Source organism: Myotis yumanensis, unplaced genomic scaffold (genome assembly GCF_028538775.1).
Source record: "Myotis yumanensis isolate MYYU_CA2020_CCGP unplaced genomic scaffold, mMyoYum1.0.hap1 SCAF_10, whole genome shotgun sequence".
NCBI classification, from domain to species: domain Eukaryota; kingdom Metazoa; phylum Chordata; class Mammalia; order Chiroptera; family Vespertilionidae; genus Myotis; species Myotis yumanensis.
The window spans coordinates 16,671,125-16,697,288 of NW_027223761.1; the positions used below are offsets into that span (position 1 = coordinate 16,671,125).

Genomic DNA, 26,164 nt, shown 5'->3' on the forward strand with positions numbered 1-26,164 from the left:
CGAGTTCACAGGCACCTTCAACAGAGGGCTGGAAGGGTTTTCAGACTCACCCCGTACTTGCACGCCTGGGCTGTCCATGCTGTGCCTCAGGGAGACAGAGCAGCCTAGTTCCAGACAAGTTCTTGCTGTCAGCCCCGAAGAGATACAGACACGTGCACAAACCCAAATCCAGAAGGCTTTTCTCTTGGCTTTCCCCCCCGCACACCCCCCCCCCCCCCAAGGAAAGACTGGGGTGGCCTCTCTCCCTGCATCTGCCTCCAGTCCTCTGAGGGCCTGAGCTAAGAATCCGGGAGTCTTGTAAGGACTGAGTTTCTTTGTTTTATTATCATGCCTTGGTTTGTGCCATGTCCGGGAGAGGATACCTAACCTAACCCGCACCTTGCTGGTGGCGAAAGGAGGAGGGCCTTGCCCTCTGCCCTCTGCCCTCTGCCCTCTGCTGTCTGGGCCAACTCTGAACTGGAACCCAGGACTCCAGACTTCCAGTTTCCTTTTTATTTTATTTTCCATCAGCTTCAGGCAAGAGAAGTTCTTTAGACCAGGCTTTGTGGATTATGGTGCCTGGACTGGGGAAGCCGGGATAGGTAGCTGGAAGTGCCCATTACTCCTGGGGCAGCCTAGAGGTATAACTGGGGAGAGCATCAGTGCTCCCAGGCATGGGACAGGTGGGCTCTCTTGAGGATTCTCTGGCACCTCAGACTCCCTATTTACTGAGAGGCCATAGTCATCCCTCCCCCCACCACCAAGTGTCTCCTCTGCTCAAAGGGCAGAGGCTGTGCTGGGCTCCTGAGCCCAGCCCAGCTCCTGATGCTCCTGGTCTCTGTGCCCAACAGGCACCCGCCTGCCCCTGCATGGAGACCTTTTTTAGGAGACACTTCCAGTGGAAGGCGCCAGGCCCTGGAGAGGGGCAGCGGCGGCCCAGTGGCATGGGGCTGCCTACCGGCAAGGCTCGGCGCCGTTCCCCTGCTGGTCAGGCCTCCTCCTCGCTAGCACAGCGGCGCCGCTCCAGCGCACAGGTCCAGGGCTGCCTCCTGAGCTGTGGGATGCGGGCCCAGGGCACCAGCCGCCGCCGCTCCAGCACTGCACCCCCAGCCCGCAACCCCCGCTTCATCGTGAATGAGGTGCCCACCTCACATCCCGCCACTGTTGGGGCTCAGCTTCTGGGTGCACCTCTACTGTTGGCCGGACTTGTGGGCATGAGTGAGGAGAAGGAGGAAGAGGGGGTCCAGGAGGAGGATGTGACAGTTGCAGCATTGAGTACCACCCAGCGAGACACCAAAAGATCAGGGCCATCCCCACACCAGGGTGCGGGGACCCTGCTGCCCGCATCTCATTGCCTGCATGGGCGCCGAGCCTCCCACCTGCTCCCTGCTGACGCGGTGTATGACCGGGCCCTCTGGGGCCTGCATGGTTACTATCGGCGCCTCAGCCAACAGCGACCCCCTGGCCCTGGGGGCCGAAGAGCCTCAGGCACCACAGCTAGCCCCGTGATGCCCGCCCGTGTGCGCCCACTCTCCCGCAGGCGCCAGGTAGCCCTACGGCGCAAGTCGGCCGGACCCCAGGCCTGGAGCGCCCTGCTTGCGTAGGTATAGCTGCGGCTGGCAGGGCAAGTGGTACGGCCTCCAAGGGGGCTGGCATGGAGCAAGGGCCTCAAGGCTCTGCCTGACCTCAGGGCACCTTGCTTTGGAGCAGCGCCCCCCAGAAGGACTGTGAGGAAGGCTGAGTCTCCTGCAGGAATCCTCAGAGTCTTGGGCTGTTGGGTGGGGGTCCTCTACTCTCCCTATTGCTGTCCCTATCTTGGCCTTGGGTTGAGGTCACGGTGAGGGCAGAGGTCCCAGGTGGGGAGGGAAGGAAGCAGAGTCACCAAGTGCTCAGCTGGCCTCAGCTGTCTCCTTTTCTATAGGAAAGCTATCACCAAGTCGGGCCTCCAGCACCTAGCACCCCCTCTTCCTGCTCTCGGGGCCCCGTGCAGCGAGCCAGAGCGGCAGATCCGGAGCACTGTGGACTGGAGTGTGAGTGGCTGGGTGCTGGGAGGGGCAGATGGGTACTGTCCCCATTGGGCTCTGGGCCACACAAGCATTTGGGAGTGGAGGTACTATGGGCAGCTGTGAGAGGAGCCCATGGGCCTATGGGATAAGGGCAAGCCTCCTGGGTGGCCATGTTTGATCCAAGTCTTCAGAGTAGGGACAGTGGAGAAAACAGGATGGAACAAAGTAGATAGAGGTGGCTGGAGCAGGTTTGTCTTGGGAGAGAGAGGTTGTCGGGCCAGGGCAGGGGCTGACAGGTGAGCTGGGTGGCAAGCATGCACAGAGTATGCTCATCCCACTTCTAGGAGTCGGCAACATATGGGGAGCACATTTGGTTCGAGACCAACGTGTCGGGGGACTTCTGCTATGTCGGGGAGCAGTACTGTGTAGCGAAGATGCTGGTGAGTGAGTCGTGTGCAGCACACTGACCCCTGGTGGTGGAGCCAGATCTAGAAGCCTGTAGGCCGACCCCTGCTGGCTGGACAGCTGCAGCCCCTCCTGGGGAAGGTGCAAACATGGCTCACACCGGAGCGCCCCCCACCCGCTGTAGGCTACCTGAGGATGGTGAGAGGAATGGGAACTGTGTCCTGATGCCAGAGTCAGTAGTGGGGGCTGACAAAGGGCAGGTGCACACAAAGGGCAGGTGTGCCCCCCATGTACCTGGCGTGCTGGGGAAGATGTGAAGGTTGCCTGCCCTTGAAGCAGCATCCTGGGTGGAGGTACCTGGTGCCTCAGGGGCTCTCTCTTTCCTATAGCAGAAATCAGTGCCCCGGAGAAAGTGTGCAGCCTGCAAGATCGTGGTGCACACCCCCTGCATAGAACAGCTGGAGAAGGTGAGTGTGGTTGTTTGATCTTTCCCGCCCCTCCCCTTCAGGTGCTGAACCCTCTCAGAGTACACGTGTATGCACACACATATGTTACACAAGCATTGCCTGCCAGGGGTGCCACAGTGTGTAAGGTGGTGAAGAACCAAGGACCCTCAAGCTGCCATGCCCACATTTGAATCCTGGCTCCCACCTTTATTAGCTGCTGTATCCCCACTGTCCAGCATGGGACACGTTGACTGTTATTCAACAGGATGAATTAATAAAGCATGGCCACAACACCATGTTATCAGTCTCCCACCTAACACTTGGAGGGATAATTGCCTTGCTGAGGCTTCATAGCTGGCTCAGTCACGTGTAGTCCCAAAACCTGGCTCTACATACTGCTACTGTAGAGACCTTTTCCCAAAGTCCATTGTCCAGCATGTCTGCAGCTTGGCAGGAAGGTCCAAGCAGAGGCGGGAGGGCTGCCAGGGCTGATAGGGCTCCCCAGGCAGCAGAAACCCAGACCAGCATACAGGAAAGCCTGTAGGACTAGGAATGGCACCAACAAGGCGAACGTGGGCTGTGTCCCTCAGCCCTTAACTCGTAGAATAAAGCTTCCCTACACTTTGCTAGGGCTGAAGCAGGGACAGTTGGGGAAAAAGAAGCAAATGCAAAGTCAGGTGTTATAGACCTGTCACCACCCCCTAAAGTGAAAGTTGTTAGGTCGGAGAGACAAACCAGGGTTCCACAGTTTAGCAAAAGGTCTCCAGAGACCAGTTGGCACAAGTCTGCTGGCAAGGACTGGGGTGCCTGCAGGTGCCTAGGCTGGGAGTGCTGGAGATGGAGGGAAAATCTAGGAAACCATATGCTGTTCTAGTCCCTCCCCATCCCAAGGTGCTGGGCAGAGGAAGGAGAGCTTCCTTCTGGCCAGCGGAGGGGAGGCAGGAGGCAGGGTGTCTCGTCTTCTAAGGGCTCCCGGGCTAATTGGGAGCTATCCTGTCTTGTGAGGAGAACGCTGAATACCCTTTCCTGCAGGGGCTGGCCATATGCCTGACCCCAGGGCAGGGTTCTGATATTTTGCTGGACACTAATCTTTCACAGATAAATTTCCGCTGTAAGCCGTCCTTCCGTGAATCAGGCTCCAGGAATGTCCGTGAGGTAAGTGCTCACGGTAGTTTAGGGGCAAGGAAACCCCAGGTTTCCTGAGTGGACCTCTCTGCAGTGTCCCCAAGTGCCACCAGAGGGCTCAGCTCTTTCTAGCCAGCGGTTCTCAACCTGTGGGTCGCGACCCCTTTGGCGGTCAAACGACCCTTTCACAGGGGTTGCCGAAGACCATCCTGCATATCAGATATTTACATTATGATTCATAACAGTAGCAACATTACAGTTATGAAGTAGCAACGAAAATAATTTTATGGTTGGGTCACAACATGAGGAACTATACTTAAAGGGCCAGAAGGTTGAGAACCACTGTTTTAGGCTGTTCGGGGACCCAGGGAAGTACAAGGGATTAGCTCTGAGAAAGCTTCAAAGGGGAGGGTCTGGCTAGCCTTGCCTACAGAGGGGGGTGGGGCACCACTTGCCCCCACGTGCTCATCCCTCCTCTGAGCCTTAACCTTGCTCCAGGCCTTCATCTCACGCACAGGACTTCGGAAAGCTTCCTGCAGCCCCCATTCCTCATCATTAATATATTGAGGGGTGCAGGCCATGCTCAGGACTCATTTCCTCCACCCCTCGCTACAACAATATCTCTCTCCTCCTCCACCAGCCAACCTTTGTGCGGCACCACTGGGTACACAGGCGACGCCAGGATGGCAAGTGCCGGCACTGTGGGAAGGTGAGAGGCCTGCCCAAGGAAGTCACCTGGGCTGTAGCCCCTGAGCCCATGCTGTGTGTCCAGTGTGGCCTGTCCCTCACTGTGTCCCTAGAGTGCTGAGTCCCAGAGCTCACGCTCAGCAGGTTGAATCACAGTCAGTTCCAAAATGCCCTGGCCTCTGGGCTGGGCAGAGAGCAGGGAGGAAGGGCTTCTTCCAGCACAGTGTGTTGGGACTGCTCTGAGGTCAGTGCACCCCCTGAGAGCCTGTGGTCTTGGGTGCTAGCTCAGCAAGTGTTTGCTGAGCGCCTGGTGGGTGTGGAGGGGGTTCCTGCCCTCCTGGAAGAGGGAGTGGCTCGGAGACACACTGCAGGTGGTCTTCCCAGCACTGTCCGCAGTGATGTCGTTCACTTGTTCGTGGTTTATTGCTTGTCTGTCTGCCTCAGTAAGTGTAGGTCCTGAATGGTCTTGTCCCCCTGTCCTCCGTTGACCTCAGGGCCCAGCACAGTGTCTGGCGTACAGTGCCTCAGTGACTGCAGTGCACAAGGGGGTGGCCAGGGGCCTGGCCGGGTCTGGGGTCCGAAAGGAGGGATCTGAGTCAGGCAGGAGTTAGCTGTGGGCCCTCCCAGCAGATCTCAGGTGCATACTCAACACTTTGCAGTAACCTCAGAGCACGGGCCCCTGGCCAAACCTCCTTGTTCTAAGGGCTTATTTTATAGTTTTATAGTTTTTATAGTTTTAAAAAATGTGCTCAATTTCCCTGGGTGGAGAGAGGTTGACAACAGAAGAGGGCCTGGGTCTGCTGCTCCAGGCCTGGCCCCTGGCCCCCCAACCACCTGTCCACCCTAGGGCTTCCAGCAGAAGTTCACCTTCCACAGCAAGGAGATTGTGGCCATCAGTTGCTCCTGGTGCAAGCAAGCAGTGAGTGTGCTCGCCCTGCCCCCGCAGGCCATCCCGTGCTGTGCTAGGTTGGGGTCCCAGGGCTCAGCTTGGCCCAGCTCAGCTGTGTTCCCCCCTCTAGTACCACAGCAAGGTATCCTGCTTCATGCTGCAGCAGATCGAGGAGCCGTGCTCCCTGGGAGTCCATGCTGCGGTGGTCATCCCGCCCACCTGGATCCTCCGTGCCCGCAGGCCCCAGGTGAGTCCTGCCTGCACCCTTGACACCCCACACACACACTTGGGGTCTGCCAGCCACCCCAGCTCACCCACCTTGTCACCAATGCCCCTGCTTCCCTTGCAGAACACTCTCAAGGCAAGCAAGAAGAAAAAGAGAGCGTCCTTCAAGCGGAAATCCAGCAAGAAAGGTCCCGAGGTTAGACCTGGGGCCAGGCAGGCGGCTGGAGGGGACAGGAGAGAGGAGCCTGTTTCTTGGAAGATGCCATGGGCTCAGCCTCTGGTGGGTCATTGTGGACTCTGGGGCCCTGAAGAGGTCAGACCTGCGAGTTGCCTCTCTGTGGCCAGGCCCACCATAAGCTCTGACCCAGAGGTGGTACATGGGGGGCAGCCAGGGGTCCTGCTGAGCATGGGGGTAGGGTCCGCCAGGACTTGAGGGAGCCTTACGGGCTGTGTCTCCCAGGAGGGCCGCTGGAGACCCTTCATCATCAGGCCCACCCCGTCCCCCCTTATGAAGCCCCTGCTGGTGTTTGTGAACCCCAAAAGTGGGGGCAACCAGGTAAGCACAGCCTCCCCGCTCCACAGAGCCTGGGGGGAGGCATGGGGTCAAGATTCCTGCCCCTTCCCCCAGAACCTACAGCTGTTCCAGGCTCCATATCAGACCTCTGCCCCGTCTCTTTCCCAGAGATCCTGGGGGGAATCTAATCCTGACTCTACCCCTTGCCCCTTATTGGGCCTGCTTCCCAGGCCTCCTCCCTGTGCTTCTCCCCACCTCAGCCCACCACCCCTGACCCTTTTGGCTCCTGGTCTCCCACAGGGTGCAAAGATCATCCAGTCTTTCCTCTGGTATCTCAATCCCCGACAAGTCTTTGACCTGAGCCAGGGAGGGCCCAAGGAGGCGTAAGTATTGGCCAAGGCTCTGTGGGGACAGTGGTGGGGGCTTGCCTGGTGCTCAGGGCCCAGCCCATATGCCTTGACCCGTTCCTGTCTCCTCACCCCAGGCTGGAGATGTACCGCAAAGTGCACAACCTGCGGATCCTGGCGTGCGGGGGTGACGGCACGGTGAGTCCTCCTGCTTCTGGCCGGGCCTGGGCCTGGGCCGGGCCCCGCTGGCCTGACCAGACCTCTTCTGCTCTGCCCCCTCCAGGTCGGCTGGATCCTCTCCACCCTGGACCAACTGCGCTTAAAACCACCACCTCCTGTTGCCATCCTGCCCCTGGGCACTGGCAACGACTTGGCCCGCACCCTCAACTGGGGCGGGGTGAGAGCCCATGGGAGGTGGGCCGCTGGGTGGGCCGTGTGGTGGGGAGGCCTGTCCTCAGGAAGGGCTCAGTTTCTGCTTCTCCCTCCAGGGCTACACAGATGAGCCTGTGTCCAAGATCCTCTCCCACGTGGAGGAGGGGAACGTGGTGCAGCTGGACCGCTGGGACCTCCGCGCCGAGCCCAACCCTGAGGCGGGGCCTGAGGAGCGTGAAGAGGGTGCCACTGACCGGGTGGGTAGGCCAAGGCGGGCAGTGGGTTTCTGGGATTCCCAGGAGACATAGCTGGGCCCCTTTCCCATTCCATTGTTCTAGGACTTTAGTCAGTCTCTTCATTTCTTCATCTATACAATGGGAATAATGGTGCTCACCTCACAAGACAGTTGTTATTCAGCCACTTGGCAAATATTTACTAAGTACCTGCTCTCTGCCAGGCACCGTTCTAAGCAGTGAGCAAGACAAAGTCCCCCTTGTGGAGCTCCTGCAGACAATGGCACATGGGGAAGGAAAGCCGGGGAAGAATGCCAGCGGGTGAGGGTGCTCTTGTGTACAGGGCACCTAGGGGAGCCGAGGGGCAGAGCCTGAGGCAGGCAGGTGGCGGGGAAGAGGTTCTGGTGGACCTTGTGAACTGCAGAAAAGGCCTCTGAAAGCGTGTGGCTGAGCAAGCACAGTGGCCCTGGCTGGGGCTGGGGCTGGAGCAGGGAGGTATCTGTGAGGCCTGACCCTCATGCTGGTCCCTTGACCTTTTCCAGCTGCCTCTGGACGTCTTCAACAACTACTTCAGCCTGGGCTTTGATGCCCACGTGACCCTGGAGTTCCATGAGTCTCGAGGTTTGCAGTCTCTTGCTGGGGAGGCAGGGGAGGCAGGGACACAGGAGTGTCCCTGAAAGGGTCAGACCTTTCCCCACCAGTGAAAGGCACCCACGCCTAGCCCTTCCTCCCCACCCCAGCCTGGTAAGCCCAGCAGGCCCAGAATGACTGACTGTTCCCCATTTCTTGTCGCCACCTAGAGGCCAACCCAGAGAAATTCAACAGCCGCTTTCGGAACAAGATGTTCTATGCCGGGGTGAGTCTGGGTCTGCCAGCCCAGCAGCACCCATCTTCTCATGCCCACCCGTGTCTGCCAGGCCACAGGGCCCCTGCCAGAGGTGGTGAGGGAAGGTCTCTGTCACCAGATGGTGACGCCTCTGCCTCCCACAGACAGCCTTCTCCGACTTCCTGATGGGCAGCTCCAAGGACTTGGCCAAGCACATCCGAGTGGTGGTGAGCAGGCCAGGCTGCAGGCAGAGTGGACAGGCCCAGCTGGGAGGGAGGCTGGCTCGGCACCACACGTGTACCCCCAACACCCTCCCTGTTCCTGTCTCCAGTGTGATGGAACTGACCTGACCCCCAAGATTCAGGACCTGAAACCCCAGTGCATTGTTTTCCTGAACATCCCCAGGTGAGGAGGGGCAGGCCCTGTGGCCCTGCTGTCTTCATCCTGCAGGGCTGTCCTCTGCAGCCTCGTGCTCCCTCCCTCCAGGTACTGCGCAGGCACCATGCCCTGGGGCCACCCTGGGGAGCACCATGACTTCGAGCCCCAGCGGCACGATGACGGCTACCTCGAGGTCATCGGCTTCACCATGACGTCCCTGGTGAGTGGGCCGGCATGGGGCCTGGAGCCCCATCTGCTTTGTACAGTGCCCAGCACAGCTCCAAGATGGGAAGGGAGTGTCGCCAGACTTCCCTTCCCTGCTGGGCTCACTGTCTCCTCCTCTCTCTGACTTAGAGTAGCTGTCAGCCTCTCTCTGTCTGAGGGACACTGTCATCTGTCCCTCTGACTGGACAATCGCTTTATCGCCTCTGCCTGGCTCTTGCCCTTACCTCCCCTCTCTGACTGGGGTCTCACCCTCCCTCCACTCTCTGTTGGGGTCACTCTCTGTTCTCTGGCCAGAGCTTCCCTGGCAGGAGCAGAGCTGGGGACCCCATCATGCTGGCCCCTGACCTGAGCCCTCTGCGCCCACAGGCAGCGCTGCAGGTGGGCGGCCATGGTGAGCGGCTGACCCAGTGCCGTGAGGTGGTGCTCACCACATCCAAGGCCATCCCGGTGCAGGTGGATGGCGAGCCCTGCAAGCTTACCGCCTCGCGCATTCGCATCGCCCTGCGCAACCAGGCCACCATGGTGCAGAAGGCCAAGCGGCGAAGTGCCACCCCCCTGCACAGCGAGTATGTTCCTTCACAGCCTCCGTGTGCCCTGGGCCCAAGGCCAGACTCTGCCCTTCGCTGAGCCTTGACTTCCCCAACTGGAAAGTGGCTAATAGTCCCTCTGCCCCAGGGCGGTTGGGAGGAGACCCTTGTCTAGATTCCTGGACGGGGCCCTTGCCAAGTCCCCGCTTATTGCCCCTGCCCTCAGCCAGCAGCCGGTGCCCGAGCAGCTACGGATCCAAGTGAGCAGGGTCAGCATGCACGACTACGACGCCCTGCATTACGATAAGGAGCAGCTCAAGGAGGCCTGTAAGCAGCAGGCAGGGCTCGAGGGGTGGGGTGGGGGCGGGGCAGCTGAAGAGCCAGAGTCCCCTAAGGGAAGGGCAGTGGGATATGGCTGGCTGCTAACAGCCTGTCTGTCTTCCAGCCGTGCCACTGGGCACTGTGGTGGTCCCAGGAGACAGTGACCTCGAGCTCTGCCGCGCCCACATCGAGAGGCTCCAGCAGGTGAGGACGGAGGCGGGGCCCAAGCTTGCCCTGTGCTGTGCCCTCCTGCCCCAGGTTCTGTCTTCACCCAGCCCTGGCCTTTCTTCTCACCAGGAGCCTGAAGGTGCTGGAGCCATGTCCCCGACATGCCAAAAACTGTCCCCTAAGTGGTGCTTCCTGGACGGTAAGTGGCCCTGAGGGGCTGACTCCTGGCAGCCCCAATCCACGTGCCGCCTCCTCCCTGGGGGGTCCTGGGTCGGGGCAGCAGAAGACCTGGGCCTGGACAAGGGCCCCTGTATCTTCAGCTCACTGTCTCCCACAGCCACCACTGCCAGCCGTTTCTACAGGATCGACCGGGCCCAGGTGAGCACTCGCCGTCCTGCTCCATCTACAGCCGTCTTCATGTTCCATAGCATTCAGATCGCCCATGCCCATGTCCATGGGCCCTGCCCTCCAGAATAGGGTGTGCAGGGATGGTGCCAACAGGGAAAGGGAGCCAGTGTACCCAGAAAAGGCGTGCGGTGTGGGTGGGAGGGCCTCAAAGTGCAGGGGCCAGGTTGCCTGGGAAAAGGTTTATCAGTGGGAAGGGGCTGGTAGGCCCAGTACAGAGTCAGTGCCTAGGCTTGGGGATGGGAAAGGGGAGGGGTGATGGAGAGGTTAGGGGCAGCCACTTGCCTGGCTGCCTCTTGCCAGCGTTCACGTCCAGAGCAGAGGCTTCTTCAAGTCTACTAGCCTGCGGCCCTTGCACCCCCATTGGTTGCCCTGGAAGGCTGTGACCCTCAGCCCTGACCCTGGGCCCTGGCCTCACTACCCACAGGAACATCTCAACTATGTGACTGAGATCGCCCAGGACGAGATTTATATCCTGGACCCCGAGCTGCTGGGGGCATCGGCCCGGCCTGACCTCCCAACCCCCACTTCTCCTCTCCCCACCTCCCCCTGCTCACCCACACCCCGGTGAGTCCCGCTCCTCCAGTCCCTGGTTTAAGTCCCACCTATAATCCAGCAGCTCCCGAAGCTCTGCCTTCAGCCCCAGCCACTTCCCTGAGTGCAGGCCTCACACTCAGCTAGCTGCCTTCGTGGCCCCACCCCTCCTCCCACCCTTATGACCCTTCAGCGTCCTGTCGGCTCTCCCCCACATCTGATCACACCACCCATCTAAGCCACCATGCCCCTGCCTCCAGCTCTCCTGCTCCCAGCCTAGAACCTCTCGGTACCCTGTGGGCATTTCAGGGCGCACGGCCTGTGCCTGCCCTCTCCTCTGCATCGCCGCAGGCCGGCCCCACTTGCCTCTTGGTTCTCTGAGGCCTCAAGTCTGCCTGCCTCCGCACTTGCCTTTGCTGCCTCAGACACTTCCTGTTCTTCACGGAGCTGCCCCTTCCGTTCACACCTACACCTGGGTGTTTCCTCCCCAGAGAAGTCTTCCTGGGAACCTCATCTGAAGTTGCCGTTCAATTACACTACCCTGTCCTCCTGTGTTCTTCATAGCACTTCCTGCTCTCAAAAGACTTTATTTATTTGTCTACTTGTTTGTCTCCCTGGCTAGAATGTAAGCTCCCTGAGAGCCAGTTCTCCGTCTGCCGTGGTCACTGTGGGTCACTGTGGTATCTCCAGTGCCTAGAGCAGCACTTGACTTGTAGGAGGCACGCAATAAACTGTTGAAAGAATGAAGGGTGCCCCTGCTTGGGGCTGGGAGGGGGACAAGCTGGCCTGTGCGGTAGCTGGGTCGTGTCTCATCCCACTCTGTTTGTAGGTCACTGCCAGGGAATGCTGCACCCCCTAAAGGTGAGGCTTCTCCCTGGTCATAAGGATGAGGTGGTGGGAGGTGGGCCCATACACAGCCTTAGACACAACTGCCAAGGTACACGTGGTCACATTCACCATGAGCCCAGCCCTCGGTGCACATGCCCAGCAGCCCCATGCGTATGTTCACCCACCAACACAAGCCCAGGCCTCCAGCCCTGGAGGTAACAGGCAGGTGTTCCTGCAGGTGAAGAGCTGGTTGAGGCTGCCAAGAGGAACGACTTCTGTAAGGTACTAGTGCCCTGGCTCCAGCGTCCTCTCCTCGGCAGCCCCCTCCGGCAGTAGGGAGTGGTCTTGGCCTCTGGGTGGGCCAAGAGCTGGCCTGTCCAGGCACAGTCATCTGTCATCATCCTGCCCTCAGCAGGGTCTCCGTGGTGATTGTCCCCTTCTGCCTTACCCCTGTCCACCCACAATGTGTCCCTTCATGAGGGCTTCCTAGCTCAGTCAGCCTGTCCCTGGTGCTCAGAAAGGAGCGAGTATTAGAGGAACCGCGGGCTCCAGGGCCTGGGTCCTCTGGGTGAGAGAAGCCCTGACACTCCAGACGACCTCCAGCGGCCCCTGGGAGTGACGTGTGTGAGCACGCTAGTGCCAGGCCTGTCGCTTGTGAGTTGGGGGGCATTTCTGTGGCTGGAAAGGCTGGGCCAGAGGAGCCCCAGCCCTGCCCTGCCTCCTGCCCTCAGCTCCAGGAGCTGCACCAAGCTGGGGGGGACCTCATGCACCGTGACGGTCAGAGTCGCACGCTCCTGCACCACGCAGTCAGCACTGGCAGCAAGGAAGTGGTCCGCTACCTGCTGGACCACGGTAAGCTGGGCCACTGGGCCCTGGGCTGGGCCACGGGAGGGAAGAGAGGCTGCCAGGCCTCTGACCTGTCCCTCCCTCTCCACCAGCCCCCCAAGAGATTCTTGATGCTGTAGAGGAAAAGTGAGTATCTGCCAGTGCAGGACCCTGGTTGCCCTGGAAACCGCCCAGTCTTCATCCAACCCCTTATGTTTGGTCTGGTGGGAGCCCATAAACCCTTTCCGGCCAATCTGTCGTCCTCTAGGCCACACCCCCTTATCCTAGGGCCCCAAACTTCCTGCCCTTCCTGATGGCCCTCGGGAGACTGATGGGGGTGGGGGGAGCCTTAGAGGACTGGATGGGGTCCACAGCCAGCCTCTGTCCCGCAGCGGGGAGACCTGTCTGCACCAGGCGGCGGCCCTGGGCCAGCGCACCATCTGCCACTACATCGTGGAAGCAGGGGCCTCGCTCATGAAGACAGACCAGCAGGTGAGCAGATTCACAGGGTGGGCAAGGAGTCCACGAAGGCCCCGACCAACGCTCTCCCAGACTTGGGCCTTGTGAGAGGGAAGCCTCGGGAGGGCAGCCACCCCTGGGGATTTAAAGCTGTTCCTCAACCTTAAGAAACCTGAGCCAGCGGGGGTGGGGCTGGCCCTGCCCGGCCAGGCCTCCCTCCCCCACCCGCAGCCTGGGAAGAGCGCCTGCCCTCCCCTAAGCCTGATCACGGCTCCTCCCTCCTCCAGGGCGACACTCCCCGGCAGCGGGCAGAGAAGGCTCAGGACACGGAGCTGGCCGCCTACCTGGAGAACCGGCAGCACTACCAGATGGTTCAGCGGGAGGACCAGGAGACGGCTGTGTAGCTGGGGCCAGTGCTGAGACAGCACCGGCCAGAGCACGAGCCCCTCCGCACTGCCACATTCCAGTCGGACAGCCAGGGGAGCCAGGCCTCGGGAAGAAGCCCTGCTGCGCCCCGAGGAGCCGCAGCATCTCACCTACACCCCTGAGCCCAGGGCCGACCTGGAGGCTCACGGGGGAGTAGGAGACTGGACTGGACTGGGCAGGCCGTTGGGGAGCTGGGGCTGGGCCACGCAGGCGGCCCTCACCCTCAGTGGGTGCCCTCCCTAGTGTGTGTGGGGGGCGGGGGGTGGCAGCTCCATCAGGGAGCCTTCCTAGCCACCTGGTCCTCACGGGCCCTGCTCCGAGGCTCCTGGGAGCTCAGTCCCCACTCCTGCTCCGACCCCATCTTCCCACAAACCTGGAGCCGCTGCATCTGCCTGCCCGCTGCCCTGCTTGGCACCTGCCCCACTGCCCTTCCCCGGTATTTCCTCGAGGACTGTGGTCTGGGGGTTGGGGTGGGGCTCCCGTGGTGACTTGTTTACAGCTGGGTGTGACTCAGTAAAGAGATTTTTTTTCCTTTCTGCATTTCTTTTCTTGCGGGAGAAGTCTGGCAGAAGCAGCGGAGTCTGCTGGGGTGTCCTCAGAGTGGGGGGATGGACACCGGGACCCAGAAACTTCTCTTGGGGGGTGGGCCCCAGGGCCTGCCCCGGACCTGACCTCTGCGGGGCTGCCAGCTCGGTGGGGCGGAGGGAGGAGCTGAGTTCCTCGCTTCCCGCTTCCCGCAGGGACGATAACAATGAAAGTGAAAGAAGCGGGGCAGGGTCAGGACTGGATTCTTAGGTCGATTTGCCCTGTGGCCTCGGGCAAGCCCCCTCCCCCCGGCCTCCGTGGCTTCCGCTGTTCAGGGGGGTCGGGTGAGGTGGTCCCCAGCTCCCAGGGTGGGCATGTGCTGCTGCCGCCGCAGCCGCGTCTGGAACTTCTCAGAACTTGTCAGCTCCCAGGTCTTCCCAGATCCAGGCCTGCGGGTTCCTCCTCCAAACCGCCCCCCCCCCAAACCTGCGCTCCGGGAAAGGCAGCGCCACCCCCTCCCGACCCGTGAGCGGCCGCCGGGGCTCCCGTCCCAAGCGCCCCACGGAGCCAAGCGCCTCCCTGCCCGCGAGGCGAAGCCGTCTGCGGGCTGCCCCGACCGCCGCTCCAGCAGCAAGGGGGGCGCGGGGGGCGAGCAGGCCCGGGGGCGTGGAGCGGGACCCCGACGGGGCAAACGGCACCAGGGGCGCGGGGGACGGAGCCACACGAGCTGGAACGCGGGCGCAGAGACACCCCGGGTCCGAGCTCCGTCCGGTCTCCCTCGAAGGCTCGGCAGGGAGGCGGGCGTCCTTCGGGAGGTGGGGCGGCCCCTGGGAGGGGGCGGGGATAGAAAGCTGGGCCTGGGGCCCGGGACCGGGGGAGCAGGGCCAGACGCAGGCCTGGGGTCGGGGGACCCTGGGCTCAGAAAGTGGGGGGCCAGGCCTCTGAGGGCGGAGGGCACCGGCGGGCGAGCGAGGATGCGGGACGGGCGGCGGGAAGCCCGGTGGAGGCGCCAGGAAAGCGGAGCGGGAGCGGAGGCGGGGACGCCGGGGGCGGGGGGGGGGGCGGGGGGCGGCGCGGGTTTGTGGGGAGGGGGCGGGCCCTTCCTCGGTGGTGGGGGGGAGAACGGGGGAGGGGGCGGGGGCCCATGTGACCGGCTCATACCGGTTCTGGAGACAAAAGGGGCCGCAGCGGCCGGAGCGGGACGGGCCAGCGCAGGAGGGAGCGAAGCATCGCGGGCAGCCAGCGAGTGAGCGCGCGGGGCGGAGGGGCCGCTGTCGGCCGAGGGCTGGAGGCTGGGGGAGGGGGCGGGGGGGTCTGAGCTGCGTCCTGGGGGCGCCTCCCGGCTGTACGCCCTGGAGGAGCCCGGCCCTCAAGCTCTCCCGCCGCCGCATGAACAGCCGGACCCTTTAGGCCTGGAAAATGGGGAGGCTGGTGGGGGTCCCAGCGCGCGGCTCCCGAGGGGAAGGGCGAGCGCGTTCCCCTGACCTGTGCTCTACCCCCCCCCCACCCCCCCCGCCCCAGGATGCAGCACCGAGGCTTCCTCCTCCTCGCCTTCCTCGCCCTGCTGGCGCTCACCTCAGCGGCGGCCAAAAAGAAAGGTGATGTCAGGCGGGGGCGGAGGAGGCTGGAGACGGGCAGGTGAGGCCGGCAGCCTCGGGCTGGCCTCCTGGGCTCCGAGGCCGGGACCCCTGGGTCCTGAGCGCTGTTCCCCGTGCGTTTTAGACAAAGTGAAGAAGGGCGGCCCGGGGAGCGAATGCGCGGAGTGGACCTGGGGGCCCTGCACCCCCAGCAGCAAGGACTGCGGGGCGGGCTTCCGCGAAGGGACCTGCGGGGCCCAGACTCAGCGCCTCCGGTGCCGGGTGCCGTGCAACTGGAAGAAGGAGTTCGGAGGTGAGGTGGGGCGCGGCGGGGGGGCCGGGACGGCGGCACAGCCCCCCTAAAGCCGGGGCAGGCCTTGGCGGGAGGCCACGGGCAGCCCCGCTCTGACCCCGGGCGCTCTCCTGCCAGCCGACTGCAAGTACAAGTTCGAGAGCTGGGGATCCTGCGATGGCAGCTCGGGCACCAAAGCCCGCCAGGGCACCCTGAAGAAGGCGCGGTACAACGCCCAGTGCCAGGAGACCATCCGCGTCACCAAGCCCTGTGCCCCCAAGACCAAAGCCAAGGCCAAAGGTCAGCTGCGGGGAGAGGGGGGCTGCGCCCACCTGTGAGGGGCATGGTTAAGCCTGAGGTGTGGGGCCCTGGCGAGTGAGTTTCCCTGTCTGTAGAGACGCCTTAGGGGGGCATGTACCCCGGTGCTCAGGTGATATGAATTCCTTCTGGCCCCAGTGAGGGCGGTCATGCTGCTCCGTTGGAGCGTCTGGCTTAGGGTCCAGGGCTCATCCTGGAAGGGCTTTGTCCCCTGTCCGGCCAGTGGAGCATCTGGTCAGCTGTGCCCTCTGAGTGGGGAGGGGCTTCGCTGCTGGTGCGTCCTCTGTCCTTATCTGATCCCTGAGTCCCAGCAGCCCAGAGAGGCCACGGGGCAGAGGTGAGTGGGCCGCCCTCGGGTGAGGAGGCGAGGCTGTTGCCCAGGGTGGTGGGACTGGGACTTGAAGGTGATCTGATCCCCGGTAAAAGTTGAAGTTGGAGAGGGGGAGAGGTCCAGCGGCGTAATGGCTGCCCTGTCCCACCAGCTCTCAGGTCCCCTGACTGAGAACCACTAGGGGGCAGAGTTTCCTTCTCCCCGAGGAGTAGAGGGATCACCTGAATTCTCCTAACACCGTATTTCTTTCTTGTTTTACAGCCAAGAAAGGGAAGGGAAAGGACTAGAGGCCAGGCCCGAATCCAAAGAGCCCCTGGCCCGCGTGCTCCCTCCCCGGCCCCAGTATAACCCACCAGTGCCTTTTGTGACTCTTCAGCTTTATCAATCATGCCCTGCCCTCCCCCACCCCCCAAGTGCCCACAGTGGGGAGGGACAAGGGATTCTGGCAGCTGGAGCCTCCCCCAAAGGAATATGACTCCCATGCCCCTGTTGTTCTTACCCACCATGATGCCAATGCTAACAAACAAATAAAACTCATTTTCTCCCAATAAAAGCTTTTTTTTTTTAATATATAAAAGCCCCTTCCTGGGGATTTTGCTGTGGTAATTTGTTGGGAGGGGGAGAGTGTGGAGGGAAAGGTGGTTTTCTTGGGGGCTCGGTGCTCCCCGGAGCTCATAGAAAAAGCAGACCAGTTTTGAAATTTCTTCCAGGGCCCCCCACTGCCCCGAGTCCTCTGAGCCTTTCAGTCCTTGTCTGGGGCCACACCACGGCTGGCTGGGGCAGGAACCCACAAGACTAGGGCTGACACTCCCAGGCAAAGGTCCTTGGGTCCGGCCACTGCCAATCCGGAAGGTTCTATGGGTTGGGAGAGTAAAGATAAGGGTTGCTTGACAGCCTTAAACCCTGCCTTCACTGGCACTGAAATCTCTGGGTAAAGTCCATCTCTTCTGTCTCTGGTGACCCAGGCCTCCCTCCCTGCAGAAGCCAAGGGAACACTGCCCACCACAGCCCCACCTTCACCGGGTCACATCCCCTCCTTCACTAGGTGTGACCTGGGACGAGCCCTCTACTTGGGGAGTGGAGGGCTCTTCAGAATCAGGTGGACTGTGCCCCGCTCAGGCTGGGACCATGGGAGGCCAGGCCTCAGCTCCTGAGTGAATGGAAGACGTGCTGGCCCATCCTGACTGGCCAGGGCTGTGCTGCAGAAGGGGGTGGCCCGAAGCCCACTCTGCCTGGCCTCCAGCCAGCCCACCCATCCAACCAGTACCTGGCTGAGTAGCTGCAGCAAGGAGTGGGGTTTGGGAGAGGGGGCTGAGCCTTCATGCAGGGTGCAGGGGGGCAGAAAGCACCGATTACAACAGAATGGGGAACCCTACTCCTTCCCGAGTCTCCTTTCCTAAGCTTTGGCCTCTGCTCCTCCCAAGGGGGTCCTGGCTCTGCTCCCCTCCAGATGTCCATTCTTCCAGCCCCGCTGGTTAGTCATAGGGCAGGTGCCCACGGAGGCCAGTGCCCCCAGCTCCCTGAGGCAAGACAAGAGAGAGGGGTCAGGCAGTCCTGGTTCAGACCCTTCCTAGGGCTGACACTCCTCTGAGCAAAGAGCTGGTCTCTCTGAATCCAGCCAGAGCTTCTTCCTGAGCCTCACAGGGTCTGGGACCTCAGTCCTCTTCAGCGACTGTGAACACGAGAGGTGCCTCCAAATCCTGCCCCCACAGCAGCTGAGCCCTGTGGTCCCCCAGCTCACACATGCGACCGCCAGGACCTCCTCTGACGCCCCTGCCTGTCTACCTGGCAGTGCCGATGTTCCGATACTGGCATAGCAGCAGGTGCCTGAAGGTCTTTTTAAAGGTGGCATTGCAGAGGGCATAGCAGGCAGGGTTGATGGTGCTGTTGACATAGCAGAGCCAGTAGCCAATGGACCACACCGTCTCAGGGATGCAGCTATTGCAGAAGGTGTTCACCAGGACCATAACGTTGTAGGGCGTCCAGGTGAGAATGAAGGCCAACAGAATGGCAAAGATGGTCCGCGTCACCTTGCGCTCCCGGGCTGCCATCTGCCGCTTCTTGCGCACCTGGTTGCGGGCGATGCTGGCAAATTTGCGGGCCACGTTGGTCGCTGGACGCATGCCAGCTGGCGTGGCAGGCACAATCTCGATGGCTGTCACACACTCGTTGCCTGTCTGCTTCGTCACAATCTGGATCTTGGACCATTTCGAGGCTGGGTTGAGGGCCCGGGGCTGTAGGCGAGGGGTAGGCGTGGCAGGCGTGGTGACCTCCGTGGTGGACAGCTCTGTGGGTGGCTGCTCCTTGGTATTCTGGGTGGCACTGCCTGAGCTGGAGTCGTTGGAAGTGTCCTTGTCGGCCACCGGGCGTGGCGGGGGCGGCAGGACGGGCGGAGGAGCCTCCTCCAGCTTCCCGTTGCGCAGCTCCTCTCGGGCCGCCGCTGGCGGGGCTTTCTTGACGCTCTGCTTCATCAGCGGGCTCTTGAGGAAGGCCAGCGGCTTGGCCTTCTTCTCCTTCGGGCCTTCCGGCCGGTGCTTGTGAACTCGGCTGCGACTGGCCAGGGAGATGTGGATGTACAGCACCGTCATGATGACCACGGGCAGGTAGAAGGCAGCGATGGCCGTGCCGAAGGTCACCGCCGGGTTGGACAGGAACTGGATGAAGCACTGGTTGTCGGGCACTGTCCGCTTGCCCACCACAAACTGCCAGAACAAGATGGCAGGCGCCCAGAGCACAAAGGACAGGACCCAGGCGGCAGCGATCATGAGGCCGGCCATCTTGGTGGTGCGCCGGGCCGGGTAGGTGAGGGGCTTGGTGACGCAGAAGTACCGGTCAAAGCTGATAATGAGAAGGTTCATGACTGAGGCATTGCTCACCACGTAGTCCAGGGCCAGCCACAGGTCACAGACCACGGCGCCCAGAGGCCAGTAGCCCTTGATGATGTACACGGTGTAGAGGTTCATGGAGAACGCGCCGATGATGAGGTCGGCGCACGCCAGGCTGAAGAGGAAGTAGTTGTTGACCGTCTGCAGCTGCCTGTTGACCTTGATGGACAGCATCACCAGGATGTTGCCCACCACAGTCACCAGGCTCAGCGAGCCCGTCACCGTGGCGATGAAGACCATCTCCACTGTCTCGTAGCGGTTATGGGCTGCTGTGACCAGGCGCACAGACTGGTTGCCTGAGCTGCCGTTGACGGGTGTGAAGTTCGCCATTTTGGTTAGCAGCGTCTGGAGGAGGAAGGAGAGAGAGGAAAGGTGAGCTGTCGAAGTGGATTAGAAGGGGACGTGGGGTAAAGAGTTGAGAGGCCAGAGGAACCTCATCCTGCGGAACTTTAGGGAACTGACCCATCACCTCCCCATCTGTGTGTGCATCGTTTATCGAGTGAGCACTGGGTGCTGCGGCTACAGAAGTGAGTGAGGCACACTCGGCCCCCACTCTCACGGAGCTTACCGTCGGGTCAGGAGAGACATACAAACAGTGAGCAGCAACAAAGAAGTGCTAGAAGGAAAGCAAGGCAGAGTGATGGTACAGGGAGTGGATCGGGGGACAGACAGGGCTGCCCCTGCTGGCTGATCAGTGGCCTCTCCGAGGAGGTGATGACAAGGAGGCAGCCACATGAGCTTCAGAAAGTGGCCTACTCAAGGGCAAAGGCCCTGAGGCCTGTGTGAGACAAGGACCGAGGGCCAGTGTGGGTGGGACCCAAGGAAGGAGAGGAGAGGGAGGGGTGGTCCCACATGTCAGCATGTGGCTCTGGTCAGAAATACTCATTCAGCCCTTGGATCATTTATTTCTTTTTAAATATGTTTTTATTGATTTTAGTGAGAGAGGAAGAGGGAGGGGAAGAGTAACATCCTCTGGCTGCCTCCTGCACACTGCCTATTGGGGACTGAGCAGCAGCCCGGACTGGGAATCAAACCAGTACCCTCTTGGTGCATGGGCGGCTCTCCACCAGTGGAGCCACACCAGCCAGGGCAGCCTTTTGATCGTTTCTTAAGCAAACTACCAGGGGACCTGCTCTCCCATCCCTTAGCAGCTAACATTTACTCTCCACCAAGTGCCAGACACTCTCAATACTTTTTATAAGTATTAACTCATTTCATCCTCACAACAAACCTATGAGGTAATACTGTTATTTTTCACTGCTTATATATAGTTGAGGAAACTGAGGCACCGAGGTGTTAGCCTGACCAAGGTTCCACAGCTCCTTGACATCATGTTGCTGTCCCAGAGCTACGAGTCTGGCTGAGGGAGGCCCAAAGACTCACCAGTGATCCCAGCTGGGGGCAGGCCTCCCAGAGGACCCAGGAGGTGGCGTGGAGCCGGGAGCCTTGAGGATGAGGGGAGGGTGCTGTGCAGAGAGGCTTAGGGGAGCACGTTTCTCTCCCAGAGCTCTCACCCTGCCCTAGGGCATGGGGGCGAGGTGCAGGGTAGTTGGAGTCTGTCAGCAACCAGGGGCTGAGACCCTGGAGCCATCAGAAGCCCAAAGGGCCATCACTGAGGAAAGACACACCTGGCTTCCCAGGCATCAGGGTCAGCCCCAAGGCCTCTAGGAGAACCCAAAGGGTGACAGTGTCCCAGAGGGAAGAGAGGAGCTGCTGCAGGGGGGCCTGTGGCCTGCCCCTCAGGGCAGCCCTGGGTCACTAGTACACCAGCTGGGTCCCCCAGCATAAGGCCCCAGCCCTGAGCCTGTGCGCCCTCCCTCCCAGGCTCCTCTTGACCTCCCCTCCCGCTCTTCCTCTCCCAAACGTGTGAGGGAGGCCCACACCCCGTGCGCTGTGCCAGGGCAGCCGCCCTGCCCAGCTCCTTCACACCCGCCAACACGCACCATTACACACACACGCCTGGGCCCATCACAGCACCACCAGTCACTGTCATATACGCAGTTCTGTGCGTCTGTGTGAGAGCGAAACCAAGGGGGAGAGGCAGCGGGTGTGGAGGGAGGAGGAAGAAGGGACCAGCACTCATGCTGCTGCCGGGCTTCAAGGCCAGCGAGGGCTGTGTGGCCCTAGACAGGCCGCCTCACCTTCCTGCACCTCTCTCCTTTGCAAGCTAGAGCGGACTCCTCGGGACAACCTCCCACCTGAGCAGCTACTAAACTCCGTCTCCAGCATGAAAATGCACTGGAGGCGGGAGCCAAGTCCCCGTGACCCCCAAGCCTCGCCTCAAGCCCCCCTAATCCACCGTCGCAGACACAGACCCAGCCTCCTGGCCTGGCAGTTTAAATTTGCCTGCCAAATCCTGGGTCCACTGCAGGGAGAGGCTCGGAGATGGGTGGTGTCACCCCCTCAAGGTCACAAATGAGTCAAGATAACGGCCCTTCCCCAGGGTCCGATGGCCCCTTTCAGCTCTGAGAGCATCTAGCAGTGCAGTGCGGTGCGGTGCTGTGCTGTGGATACAATCCTCGGCGGGACTGAAATAAAAGCTCAGGTGTCACCCTCTGAGCTGGGTGGGAGGGCTGAAGCACCAGCTTGGAGAGGCTGCCCTCCCAGACACACGCAGGCAAGCAAGGTGGGCAGGAGTGATCTGTCAGCCAGCCCCAAGGACACCGTGGTGCTAGCCTCTCCGGACCAGGACATGGCCAGCGAGATCAGAATGGGACCCAAGGTGCTGAGCAGGAAAAACATAATCGCTCTTGTTTATTGAGTGTTAACAATGATTCAGGAGTCCCTCTGAGCTTTTTCTATAGATTATCTGGTTTAATCCTTACAGCAGCCTGAAAAGGCAGGTGATGTTAGTTTCCTTCATCTTACAGAAGTGTCTTCTTACAGATGATGATCATGTTAATCAAGTTGCCTAAAGTCAGCCAGTGTGTCAGTAGGCAGCGGGGCAGGTTGAGAACCCAGGAGCCTCATTGCCAACCCCAAATTCTGCCTCAGCGGCAATTTCCTGCCTCTGCTCTCTCCCCTTTATAACCACACAAATAGGAGAGGGATGGGGAGGCTTGGGCAGGGTCCCCACCCATTCCCTCCGCCTCCCCACTTAGCTTTCCCAGAGAGATCTCCTGTCTCCATTTGAGGACATCTTGTCTCCGGGGAGGTGGCGGGCGGTTTAGTCTTGCGCTGGGCCCGCTTGGGGAAGCTTCCAGCTGCAGACAGGGCGACACGCCGTGCCTCCCCGCCCCAGCTGTCTTTCTGAACCCCTCAGTCTTCCGCAGACATCTCCGTCTCGTTTCTCTAGGATCCAGGACGCCTGGGATCTGGCGAGGCGAGCAGCCCCGCCCAGGGTTGCACGCACCGCTAGATGGCGATGTCGGCCCCTGGGTGCCAGCTCCGGACCTAGAGCGGGGAGCCACCGCCTCCAACTCCAACAAGACCCAGAGCACAGAGGGGCCCCAGGCAGGGATCCCCTCGCGGGCCTCGCCCGGGAGCTGCCCTCGGCTCCGCGCGGGGTTTAACGGTGGGAAAGTTAAGGGCGCCCGAATTCCGGCCGGCACCGGCGAGGAACGTGTGGGCGGGAAGGCGAGTTCGAGTTCGGTTTATGTGTGATGACTGGGGAGCGCGAGCAGAAGCGAGTAGCTGTCTGCATGTGCGTGTGTGCGGGCCGCTCAGCCACGCCTGGATACCAGTGCGCCCCGTGTGCGCGTGAGCATGCCCGCGCCGTGTGGACACGTGCGTGTGCATGCCTGTGTGCCTGGACTGCTGTGGCCTGGGGGTTGCACACGGTCGGGTGTGCCTGTGCCTGTGAGCGTGTCTACACGAATCAATGCAGGGCTGACAGTAAGTGCCCGCCAAACGCCTCTGCTGGGAGATTCAACGCAGACGCTGGCTGTCTGAGCGCAGATCCAGTCGGGCCAAGAGCCGGCGTCCGTGGGTGGGGAAGGGTTGCAGGACTAGGCCAGACTACACTCTGGGTTGCAACGGCCCCCTGACCTTGGTGCATTGTGTTAGCTGAGTGCTCAGTAGTGTTATTCCCCCAACGCTTGGGTGCGGAGTCCCAGCCTTGCACTGACTTCTGTCGAGGGGCCGCTGCTCGAGTCCCCGACTCGGCTCAGTGTGCCCACTGCGTGTTATCGCCAAAGGGCGCCAGTGAGAGGGTGCAGGCAGCACCTCTATAACCGGAGGCCCAGACGGGGGGTTGGGTTAGGAAAGTGTCGGAGTCTTCTCCCACACTCCCAACCCTGACCCCCGCTGGAGAACACGGCGAGCCCTCGCGTCGGGAGTGGACACCCGGTTTCGCCAGCCCAGGGATTGGGCGGGCCTCTAGGGCCGGGTTGGGACTTACTGGCCCATCTGGAGGCTCCTCCACGCTGCCCTGGGGTCCACGGGTCCTGCCTCTCCAGGGCCCCGCCCTCCCCCACCCCTTAGCACGCAGTTCCGAAGCCTCTGGGCGTGGGCACGGTCCTTTGCCGGGTCCTTGAGCTCCCCCATCCCCTTGCCCGGGCCAAACGGGAGCGCGTGCTCTGGACACCTTGGGGGTAGGGGTGGGTTCTTAGGCTTTCACGCTAGAGCTCCGGGAACGCTGGGGCCCTTGGATCTGTCCCTGGGGGAGGAGAGGGGACTCAGGAATCCAGGGGAGAGAGAAGGGGTGCAGAGGATTTGGTACCAACACTGATCCTGACACTTCAACCAAGGGGCTTGGGTTTAACGCTGATCTCCGCGGCTCCGGGCATGGGCAACAGCGAGGGAGAGTCCTGGAGTGGGGGAGGGGCGCCAGAGAGGGCAGGGGTGCTTTCCGTCGGGGTTCAAGGTCGCTGATGGAGGACTCCGTGGCCAAGAGTGGGCTGGCGGCGCCGGGGGTGGGGGCAGGGAGGCGGGCGGGAAAAGGGCTCGTTGGGGCTCCACAGCCCCACGCCCTGCAGAGCCGCCGGTGGGAGGGCTGGAGTGCGGGTCCTGCCCCCGACGGCTGCCCCTGCCTCCTCGGGGCTGGGGGCGGGCACACCCTGCCGACTTCCTGAATGCCCATTGCTTCCCAGAGGCGCACCTGCAGCCTCCGCGAGGCTCCCGGCCTCCCTTCCAGCCGTGCCCTCCGCAGCCCCCTGCCCCGCGCTCGCCCCAAAGATGCCTGGGGTCCCTCCCGGTCGGACGGCCTCTGAGGAGCCTCAGAGGGTCCGCGAGCCCCGCGTCCTTCTCCCCCAACCGAGTCCCCCCACGCCCCCGCGCTGCCGCGGAAGTCACTTACCAGACACCTCCGCCCGCTCCCTTCGCACCTGACAGACGGCGGGAGAGGAGGGCGGCCCCGCGGGCCAGCGGGCGGGGCGGGCGGTCGGGCTGCGGGCCGGGGGCGGGGACGGGGTGCGAGGGGCGGCCCCTGCTCCGCCCGCAGCTCCCGGCGCTGTGGCTCCGACTCGCGCTCACGCTCGCACTTTTCCCGAGCCGCGTGATGTCACGGGGAGGCAGCCAATCCTGGAGGGGCCGCGCCGCCCGCCCGGGGCCGGCCACCCAACGAGGACGCGCGGGGGGCACCGCCGGGGCGTCGGGGACCCCAGCTACGCGCGCCCCTCATTGGAGCCGGCCGGCAGCTCCCCACTCGGGCACCGTGGGGACACCGCCCACGCCGACAGTGCGACTTCGCTGGGGGCTCGGCCCTCTGAGAGGCTGGGGGGTGGGGTGTCCGCGTTGTCATGGGGATGCGGCGCCCCCTCGCGGGCTGGGGAGAGAGCTGGCAGCCCCGTCTGGCTGCGCTCCCCACCTCCGCTCTGACCAGGCCCCCGGGACTAGGAGATGGCCTCGCGCCCAGCTCGGACCTCCCTCCCTCCGTCGCCCCGCGCTCATTTGGACCCCACTAGGAGGTTCATGAGTGGGTGGAGTCGGTTCTGCTGCCGCGGTTCCGTCGGGGCAGAGCCGAGGGCCGGCGGTTTCCCACCCCGCGGCTGCGTGCAGGCCGCCGTGCAGCCAGAGGAGGGGCGCCGTCGGGGCTGGGGAAGCAGCTGGGGAGAGAAGAGCGGCGACGGTCCGCTAGGGAGAGAGGAGTTCGCCCTTTGCACACACTCTCGCCCGCCCCACACCCCCGCCGCTCGGCCCCCGCACTTCAGGCCGCGAAGGGGTGAGCGCCCTCTCTCCAGCCCCGGGATGGGATACGCAGTCCATCCAGCCGGGGCCTGAAGGTCGAGTTCACCGATTCCTGGGAGGGAAAGCCCAAGGTCACCTGGGCGGAGCCCTGAACGAGACCCCAGGGGGAGGCCACTGCTCTCTCGAGGTCTCAGGCAACCGACCTGGAGGGCCGCAGGGCCGCGGGTGGGGCAGCCGCGGGCCGAGCCGGGCGCCTTCAGCACCTCGGAGAGCTCCTCCCTAGCCCAGACCTTGCGGCTCAGCTCGGCGCGCCCAGGCACCAGCGCTCGGCCTCCGAGCGGGTTCCCGGGCTGACCAGGGAGGGATTCGCCCCCCACGCCCGGCCGCGAGGCCTGTCACACCAAACTCTGCGCCAAACACCCGATTAACCTTAAAACACATGGTTCCTTCTCTTGGAAAAACAACTCAAGTCCCGCCCCTCCTTCAGCCTCACCTAAGAGATGCTCAGAGGGCTCTGTGTGGGATTGGCGCGGGGTGGGGGGTGGAGGCGGATACGCAGTGGAGAAGAAAGGGCAAGAGCTACTCGAGGAGAAGGGGTAGAACGCAGGCAACGCCAGCTGCGGGGCTCTTGGTGTGCTCTCCACGCTGAATGCCCTGAATGCGGAGGTGGGGGTCGGTCCCCAGTGCTCCTGGAAGGAGAGGCCTGGAGTGGCCGGGTGGGGCTAGAGTGAAAAGCCATTGTGCTTCACAAGAATGATTTGCTCTCCCATGATCCTCATCACCAAGGATGAAAGAAGTGCTATTGTTCTGGTCCCCACTCACAGGTGAATTGGTTCATATAGCAATTAAATGATAGCCCTGCAGGGTGTGTGCGTGAACAAACAGAATGCAGGAAGGCCAGATACAACAGTCAGATGGGAAGTCAAGCAAGGCTAAGGACTGGAGGCCCAGAAACCAGAAATGTCTCCAACCACTGCTTTGGGTTCTTCCAGAAGTTGTCAGGCAAAGCTCCTCTGAAAT

The 26,164-nt window shown here is 62.0% G+C and overlaps 3 protein-coding genes across 9 annotated transcripts in view; 2 read left to right on the forward strand and 1 right to left on the reverse strand.

The window, feature by feature from the left end:
• The window catches only part of DGKZ (diacylglycerol kinase zeta), a 41,341-nt gene extending 27,657 nt beyond the window's left edge, over positions 1–13,684 (forward strand). For 3 of the 7 annotated variants that reach the window (XM_070427891.1, XM_070427895.1, XM_070427893.1), the window contains exons 2-31: positions 1,901–2,009; positions 2,330–2,425; positions 2,780–2,857; positions 3,935–3,991; positions 4,602–4,670; positions 5,496–5,567; positions 5,668–5,784; positions 5,887–5,958; positions 6,223–6,318; positions 6,577–6,659; positions 6,761–6,821; positions 6,907–7,020; positions 7,112–7,252; positions 7,771–7,849; positions 8,029–8,084; positions 8,219–8,281; positions 8,386–8,459; positions 8,541–8,652; positions 9,024–9,223; positions 9,411–9,511; positions 9,630–9,709; positions 9,803–9,872; positions 10,011–10,051; positions 10,506–10,645; positions 11,442–11,473; positions 11,679–11,722; positions 12,172–12,292; positions 12,379–12,412; positions 12,658–12,757; positions 13,012–13,684. In XM_070427891.1, coding sequence (XP_070283992.1) covers positions 1,901–2,009; positions 2,330–2,425; positions 2,780–2,857; positions 3,935–3,991; positions 4,602–4,670; positions 5,496–5,567; positions 5,668–5,784; positions 5,887–5,958; positions 6,223–6,318; positions 6,577–6,659; positions 6,761–6,821; positions 6,907–7,020; positions 7,112–7,252; positions 7,771–7,849; positions 8,029–8,084; positions 8,219–8,281; positions 8,386–8,459; positions 8,541–8,652; positions 9,024–9,223; positions 9,411–9,511; positions 9,630–9,709; positions 9,803–9,872; positions 10,011–10,051; positions 10,506–10,645; positions 11,442–11,473; positions 11,679–11,722; positions 12,172–12,292; positions 12,379–12,412; positions 12,658–12,757; positions 13,012–13,128 — 2,629 coding nt within the window. In that variant the 3' untranslated portion in view covers positions 13,129–13,684. Of the gene's footprint in view, positions 1–830; positions 1,580–1,900; positions 2,010–2,329; positions 2,426–2,779; positions 2,858–3,934; positions 3,992–4,601; positions 4,671–5,495; positions 5,568–5,667; positions 5,785–5,886; positions 5,959–6,222; positions 6,319–6,576; positions 6,660–6,760; positions 6,822–6,906; positions 7,021–7,111; positions 7,253–7,770; positions 7,850–8,028; positions 8,085–8,218; positions 8,282–8,385; positions 8,460–8,540; positions 8,653–9,023; positions 9,224–9,410; positions 9,512–9,629; positions 9,710–9,802; positions 9,873–10,010; positions 10,052–10,505; positions 10,646–11,441; positions 11,474–11,678; positions 11,723–12,171; positions 12,293–12,378; positions 12,413–12,657; positions 12,758–13,011 lie in introns of all 7 variants that reach the window. The other 4 variants (XM_070427892.1, XM_070427894.1, XM_070427889.1 and 1 more) reach the window with 3 other exon arrangements.
• A 1,130-nt stretch (positions 13,685–14,814) lies between these two features.
• Positions 14,815–16,758, forward strand: MDK (midkine). The gene is made up of 5 exons (XM_070427897.1): positions 14,815–14,921; positions 15,197–15,273; positions 15,398–15,565; positions 15,683–15,844; positions 16,455–16,758. The coding sequence occupies exons 2-5, from the start codon at positions 15,198–15,200 to the stop codon at positions 16,478–16,480; spliced, it is 432 nt and encodes a 143-aa protein (XP_070283998.1). The 5' UTR covers positions 14,815–14,921; position 15,197; the 3' UTR covers positions 16,481–16,758.
• Positions 16,743–24,350, reverse strand: CHRM4 (cholinergic receptor muscarinic 4). Its single transcript, XM_070427896.1, has 2 exons — positions 24,315–24,350; positions 16,743–19,423 (listed from the first exon to the last, which is right to left on the reverse strand). The coding sequence occupies exon 2, from the start codon at positions 19,406–19,408 to the stop codon at positions 17,975–17,977; it is 1,434 nt and encodes a 477-aa protein (XP_070283997.1). The 5' UTR covers positions 19,409–19,423; positions 24,315–24,350; the 3' UTR covers positions 16,743–17,974.
• Positions 24,351–26,164: the final 1,814 nt, after the last annotated feature.

Coding starts and splice junctions, on each gene's coding strand:
- MDK (XM_070427897.1), top strand. CDS start 15,198: ATGCAGCACCGAGGCTTCCTCCTCCTCGCCTTCCTCGCCCTGCTGGCG. Junction 15,274..15,397: donor AGCGGCGGCCAAAAAGAAAG/GTGATGTCAGGC, acceptor CGTGCGTTTTAG/ACAAAGTGAAGAAGGGCGGC. Junction 15,566..15,682: donor CTGGAAGAAGGAGTTCGGAG/GTGAGGTGGGGC, acceptor CTCTCCTGCCAG/CCGACTGCAAGTACAAGTTC.
- CHRM4 (XM_070427896.1), bottom strand. CDS start 19,408: ATGGCGAACTTCACACCCGTCAACGGCAGCTCAGGCAACCAGTCTGTG.